At 33.8% G+C, this 7,702-nt stretch overlaps 1 protein-coding gene across 1 annotated transcript; it reads left to right on the top strand.

Annotated features, from left to right (window-relative positions):
* On the top strand, positions 1–6,339 carry LOC122588619 (EEF1A lysine methyltransferase 2). Its single transcript, XM_043760772.1, has 7 exons — positions 1–339; positions 2,887–3,012; positions 3,180–3,377; positions 4,052–4,148; positions 5,355–5,458; positions 5,611–5,662; positions 5,799–6,339. Exons 1-7 carry the CDS (start codon positions 110–112, stop codon positions 6,018–6,020), a joined length of 1,029 nt encoding a protein of 342 aa, XP_043616707.1. The 5' UTR covers positions 1–109; the 3' UTR covers positions 6,021–6,339.
* Positions 6,340–7,702: the final 1,363 nt, after the last annotated feature.

The raw sequence follows: 7,702 nt of genomic DNA, 5'->3' as shown, positions 1-7,702 counted from the left end.
CAAATCTCTTTCCATACTTTTCTCTCTCTCTCTCTCTAGGGTTTCCAACTTTCTCTCTCTATACATATACTTACATTTTTTCAAAATTTGTAAATCACTTAACAAAAGTATGGCCGGAAACCGATTACCTCCGGAAGATGCCGATGTCTCACCGGTGGTCCGACCGGCGGTGGCTGCCACCATCGCCGCCGATCTGATCTCCGATGACGATAATCGGTCAATAGCTGCTGACTCGTGGTCTATAAAAAGTGATTACGGAAGTACACTTGATGATGACCAACGTCATGCTGACGCCTCTGAAGCTCTTGCTGCTCCACATCGTGCAGCTTCTGATTATAGGTGATTTATGTTTACTTGTTTTTTTATAATTAGTTTATATATTATAATTTTTTGTAATTAAAGTAAACTAGTGTAGATTTTAGTCTTAGAACTTTATATAGTGTATTATGTTAAGCAAACTTAAATCTAAGCTCCACTCGTCGTGATTACATAAAATACTGTACATTACTTAGTAATGTCAACCGGCACAAACTAAAGTGTGATTCAGGGCAGGATGTAAGGCCATCTCCAATGCACAATTTGCTTACGACAAACTTGCTTCCATTGCACTCTCAGTTTGCCTTACCAATTTGCTCCTAAGCAAATCGAAGGCAAATTAAGTTTGTGGGATCATCTTCATTTTTTCCTTTAAGTATGTGTGTATGTAAATTTAATACGTGTTTTATAATTTGTATGGATGATGATATGGCATGGGCAAAATGAGTTTAGTGCTGGAACAGTTTGCTGAAGGAGTCAGTTAACTGATAATATCGATGGAGATGGACTAAGCAATTGCAATATGTGCAACAAATACTTTTAGCCTTTAAGGTGGCCTTACCATATGACTAGTAGTAATATAATTTTATGTTCGTGTAATTGTTACTTAAGTTGTTTTTTCACACAGAATAAACACTAGTATTAATGTAAATTAGAACTTTGTTTTGAATTCTTAAGGTATGGATGATGAATATGCAATCCAGACAATCGACCACAACATGTTTGACTTGGAGAAACTGTATATTGTGATCCATGTGTGAGAATGACGAGTCACCAGGCATGAGTTATATGTGGTGTGCGCTCTGGGTACCAAGACGGTACATGGGAGCAGAGAGTTCCCACCCATTTACCCTTTTTTTTCCATCTTTGAATAAGATTTCCATAAACATTTTCAAAAGTTATGTGAAAATGTTAAAATGGTTAAACGATCCAAAACAATAATTGGTGAACTAAAAAGTAAGGGAATTGTTAATATAGACTTTAACTAGTCTTCATGAGAATCCTAGAATTACAATTGTTTGCCACAAGCCCACAAGATGAGGAATGAATACTTCTATATTATCTGGTTTCAGCATGAAGATTGTTAGCTACGTAAAACAATAAATACACAAGAGCATGTAGTCATGTACTTAAAGGCTCTAAATTTTGGTTTTATTTTATCTTACACACAAAAATCTGAAGTATAAACAGGACATCCGTTAGTTTCGAAGATTTTTATAATGCTGTCAGAACTATAGGTAAAGTAGTTTTGAAATGTTAGATTAGCTAATAAACAAAACAACCATGAAAAACGCCTCTTCAATCTTATTGGTTTTTTTTTGGTCTCTGAAACTAATTTACTTAACGTTTTGACGACGTTATAAAACGCTTCATGAGTAACCGGTTTCTTCTTATCTATATTTTTCTAGTGTAAGATACAATAAAATCTAAAGATTTAAACCCTTTTAGACCAATAATATATAAGTTTTCATTCATCATATTGTTTTTATCAATTAATGTTCTCATTAGGACTATTGTAAAACTCTATATCAAGAATTCTCTTGCTTTCTAGTTCATTGGTCATTATTTTGGATCGTTTTATATTTCTAACATTTTCACATAATTTTTGGAAGTGTTTATGACAATCTTCTCGCGATATATCGTGGTCGATTGTCTGAATTGCATATTCATCATCTATTCCTTGAAATAAGAGAAAGAAAGAGGTGCGGCCGCGCGGTGTGGTTAAGAGTTAATTGAATTGATGTTATTAGTTAATAGGCTGCCATAGTATTGGCTAATATAACAAATTTTTAGTTTATATTACTATTAGTGTTTTGATTCTGTGTGTACACACAAACAATTTAAAGACTATTTATGTAAACTTTATTAATAATGTGTAGGCTGTAGAACAAATATCACTATTAACTATGTACGTGTATGATAAACGGTAACAATTTTCTTTTATTTTTCTACGCAATGTGAATATGAATTAGTGGGCTTGAAACCTTTATTTGTGGATACTTGGTAACGATTTTTTGTAATATTAGTGCACTTCTTCAGATATTAAGGTGGCCCCCGACTACCATCAGGTGTATTGAAGCTTTTTGACCGTTTATATGGAGATTTTTTTTGGTTAACGTAGGTATATTACCCGTTTTACGAGTAGACCGGAGTCGTCGCTAGTAAACTCCGTGGCGACAAGGGGTTATATCTTTCTCCTACGAGTTTACTTGGGACCACCAGGTATTTTCACCCTTAGAGTTTAAGCTTTTACCACTAGGCCACCACCTTTGTGGTTTTATGGAGAAAAAATCTATTTAATGTATGACTGGATATTTGGATTCACAGATGATATTCAAATTGTTAAGTATTCATCACGTTAGGAGTGTGATGTAACTGTTGAAACATAAGTATTAGTGGTTTAGTTTAGATGATAATATTGTGTCACTTAGAATGGTCATGCGCGATATGAATCCGTTGGACCTTTTGTGTTTGGAAACAGGAAACTTATGCTGCCAAGTGTTTGGAAATTTATGCTGTTAATGACTAGTGCTAGAAATGTTTATGTTTGTGTTTGTTGTGTATGTATAGTTCTGACAAGGAAGAGCCTGATGCTGAAACAATTACGTCAATGTTGGGGTTCCAAAGTTACTGGGATACAGCATATGCAGATGAAATGACAAATTTTCGTGAACATGGGCATGCTGGTGAAGTCTGGTATGTTGAAAATTTATATATCTAGCCTCTAGTTAAGCTAACTTACTGCCAATTACATTAAATGTTGGGGGAACAGGAGATGCCTCATATCAAAGTATATATCTTTTTGAAGCATAAAAATTTGTTACCTTTCCTAGTTTAGAATGGAAATTCTTGTTATTTTGTAGGTTTGGTGCTGATGTCATGGAAACGGTTGCTTCATGGACAAAAGACCTGTGTATTGACATTGCTCAAAAGCAAGTTCAAAATCATCATGACAACAGTTCCGATCTTGGTAATCACAACGAGGGAGATTTAGCAGCTTGGAGCATACTTGATGTCGGAACTGGCAATGGACTGCTTCTTCAAGAACTTGCTAAACAGGGGTATCTTTGAAAAATTTTTGCCTTTTTTTTCAAGTGTTGATACCATACGATTTAATTCTTGTTTCTATTTCTTCTTTTACTGAACCTTTCATTTTGTTCTTTTTCTTATAATTGCTAAACAATGAGTATCATGTAGTTTTATTATGCACTTCGTTAATATCTCACAGTTTTCACCACATGTCTGGTAGTGGTAATATATGTTAATGCACTTACTTTTAGCCATCGGAGAATGTTATCTGTAATTGCCTTGATTAGAATTGGCAAATCAATCTTTATGTCGCTCTTCTATTGTATACGATGGATAATAGGTTCATTCTGGTTCTTATCTTTAAATATTGTGATGAAATCTGTAGATTTATTAATCTTTTCTCTGTTGTTGTCTAAGCATGTTTATCAAGATGTATGGCTGTAGTAACTGCAATAAGATGACAACAATAGATTTTCAAGTTATATCCTCTTTTGTGTTTTATAATAGCACATTTTTGGAATAAGTAACTCGTTTAAACATAAAATTTGCATTATCGTCAGACAATATGAACAGTTGTGTTAACATGATTGCTTTGTATGCCAATATACTTCTTCCTTTCTGTATGATAATATGATTAGTATCAGTTTTGTTCATGCATACATAGTTTTAGTTTATAGGGCCTAACTGTTGATGTAAATGGATATAGGTTTTCTGATCTGACTGGCACGGATTATAGCGAAGGAGCAATTGAACTTGCTCGAAGTCTTGCAGATCGTGATGGATTTACTACTATCAAGCTGTTGGTATGATGCATAATTATCTTGTGTTTCTTTTATCTTTGCTGCAAGCAGTTATCATGCTGAATTTATGGCCAATGGGTTTTTTTTTGTACTGGTGCTGAATTATATCCAAGGTATCTTTGTAAACTGGGATCTCACGCAAACAATCTTTTTCTTCTACATCTTTCACATAATAGAAACTACAAATTAGTACCTGTGTCACTGAAGTGTTATTGAAAGATTTTGTTTTGTTGTTGGTCACTAAATGAACTTGCTGGGTAACTGGTCAAAATATTAATGGTTTGCATGGGTCAGAATTGATCAAGGGTCAGGCTGATTCACAATTCTGTTTTTGTCCCTTTTATTATAACTTCTATACATAGTTATCGACTTGCCGTATTATTTTCTATTACAAACACTATATTGTGCAAAAGATAATTAAAATAAATGGATTGAAGAGGTTTTGACTTTTGAGCGTTTAAGTACATTTCAGGTGACTTTTAACTTGTTTGACACGTTTCACATAGGGATTGAAGACGTTTTGAGGATTTTAATTTTACATGTTTGATTCATTTGGGATTAAAATATCCCTTATTGATCCATTTTCTTTGTAAATGTTTCGAAATTAATGCCTCTAAGATCTTTTCATTCATTTCTGCTATATGTGGGTAGATTGAGAAGGGTAACTGCATACATATACATAATTCAGTCTCTGTTTAATTCTTCATATCGTTTTTGGTGGCTTTCTATATGCTATTAGTGTTGTAGATGCTAGACTAGTTGAGCACGTGTAACCCTTTAAATTTACCTACTTAGAAAATTATAAAATAAAATATCAGGCAAAAATTATGTTGATTGAATATGTTAACTAAATTTTCCATCCCTCACTTGCCACCGTTGATGTCTTCTTTGCTGTTGTTAATAACATAGTCTCTTTCTTGTTTCTTATCTATTTATTAATCTGTATGTGGAACTTGTACCTGCTAGATAACATCCATGAGCTGTATTTGTGGTGTGTGTGTATATGTCATAATATACTAATAAGACACAAATATAGTTTCTTCTACTTTCAACTCAACTAAGATTTAAAGTTCAAGCATATGCGTGTTTTACTTTCAACTCGATTAAGATTTAAAGTTTTTTAGGTCAAGCATATGTGAGAATCTATGCCCTATGTATGTTATCCTTATAGCATGAATATATAACTTAAGCTTTCATTTTGAATGTTAGGTTGATGACATTCTTGAAACAAAGTTGGATAAAAAGTTTCATCTTGTTACGGACAAAGGAACGTTGGATGCCATTGGGCTGCACCCTGATGGTCCTGTTAAAAGGCAAGCTGTTCTATATAATATTTTACTTTGTAGTCTGGGTAGGGCAATCTGTATTATGTGCGAGCACCCCACGCCACCCCACCAAACACACATACACACATAGTGACAATGCCAATTACATGTTGATTTATTTATTCCTTGATCGGCTACAGGATTATGTATTGGGAGTCTGTTTCAAAACTTGTAGCTCCTGGTGGCTTAGTGGTAAGAGTCTTTACTCCTGTTTCCCTGTCGTTTCAGCCCCATGTTATCATTCGGCTTTAATTGAAAAAAAAGAGAGAAACATTAAATTATCTGCCCGTGGACTTGTACAAGTGATCACCAATCTGATTTACTTTAGGTTGTTACTTCATGCAACCACACCAGAGATGAATTGGTGCAAGAAGTTGAAAACTTCAATCAAAGTAAGGCCAACATCTCTCAGGAGACACAGACCCCTGCAGAAGCAGATGAATATGCTCCTATCTTTTCTTACTTGGATCATATACGTACCTACCCAACATTCATGTTTGGAGGATCTGTTGGGTCCCGTGTTGCCACCGTTGCTTTTCTCCGTAGTTAGATGAGCTGATACCATAGACAGCTGAGCATGCTGTCAGTGTTTTTGGGTGTTTGCATGTGAGCATGTCTGTGTGGCATGAGTATTGCTGTTCCTTTAACCAAAGGAAACTAAAGAACTTTATAAAGACTGCATCTGTTTACCAAATACTAACCGCTGGGTGTTGAGTTAATTTTGTTCCTTTTTTATACCTAACAGGTTTTTTTGTTGTTTATGACTCTTTGTGAAAAGGAACTTCACGAAATTGCTCTTTTTAAAAAATGGGTTAACGTATTATGTTGTATCAGTTGTCAGTTTGTAATAGTATGCACTTTTAGTCTAATGTCTTGATACTTTTATTTTGATTGTATCTTATTTGGTAGCTGAGAAAGTGAGAATCTTTGGCAGTTCTAAATTTGTGGCGGCTGTTTCTAGATATTCGGCGTTCTAATAATTATGTATGCGGCTTTAAAGAATAAGCCACCTGAGGAGCTATGAAACTATGGAAGTAACAACCATGGATTATAAGCTGGATTTCAAGGTGTCAATGGCTCAATGCTCTCATGATTCAGTTTAGAATAGATTTTTCTACGAGCAACCCAGTAGGAGCTTATTTAAAGATGCATCTGCTTTCTATTCTCTTGGCTGCTAAACATATTTCATGATAAACCCAACTATGGCTATCATTATAAAGCTTTCGGAAAGCTTTGTGTGATAAAAGTTGATCTAATTTGACCTATAAAGTTGGATTAACTTTAGAAGATTCTAATGCTTAAATTACAATTAACAGAAACACGGGGTATCGGTGTATGACAAGAAACTTAATTGCAGATGCTCTAAATTCTATAAGGCCGGTCTTTATAGGGACGTCGACTGGCGTCCGACGCGCAACCGGAATAAGACGTCATTAGCATGGCCACGTATTCGTCTGCGTCCAAGTGGTTTTTCCAAGTTTAGACGAGGCAAAAGAAAGAAAAGTGGGGCCTGATTTGTTGCTAAATTAAAAAAAAAAAAAGAAATTTGTTTTTGTGTGTGTGTGTGTGCAGGTGTGTGTGATGTTATATATCTAGTGTGTATATGTATCTAAATCGAAGAAGATGGTGAGCATAGGAAAAAAAAATGTAATGTAATATTTTTTTAAATTTTGGTCCTTGGAGTTTATGTTATTTACGAAACAATTATCATACTTTTTAACTTTTACTTTTTAAACCCTAAATTTCTATATAGATTTTTTGAAAATTGTAAAATATTTATTATCATTAATAAAAGTTTAATTTAATTTGTTTTAAATTTAGTTTAATTATATGAAAAAAGAAAAATGAAATAATAAAATATTGGATGAATAGTTGAATAAGTAGAAGTGGGTGGTATAAGAAGAGGGGTTTCTTGGGGTTTTTTAGGAGAGAGAAAACTGATTAATAATGTAAGAAGTGATATGTAAAAAGAGTGACCTAATAATGCACATATGGCGTCTAGAAATTTTTTACATTTTAAAATGAAAAGTATAAATCAAAGCAATCTGGTAACTTTGTAATAACAAGTTATTATTACTTTAGATATCTAAGTTAGGTTATATTTTGCCATAAAGTATTAACAGTCTTTAACCTTGGAATAGTTACTAATAATCATTTCTTAGTGCCGGCTGAAATTTAAGACGAGATGACTAAATACCCTTTTGTGGTCATAAAATTAAAATAGTTAATAAG

The sequence above is a fragment of the Erigeron canadensis genome, chromosome 2, assembly GCF_010389155.1.
Source record: "Erigeron canadensis isolate Cc75 chromosome 2, C_canadensis_v1, whole genome shotgun sequence".
NCBI classification, from domain to species: Eukaryota; Viridiplantae; Streptophyta; class Magnoliopsida; order Asterales; family Asteraceae; genus Erigeron; species Erigeron canadensis.
Note: the sequence above shows the minus strand (reverse complement) of the source record. Positions and strands in the feature narration are given on the sequence as shown.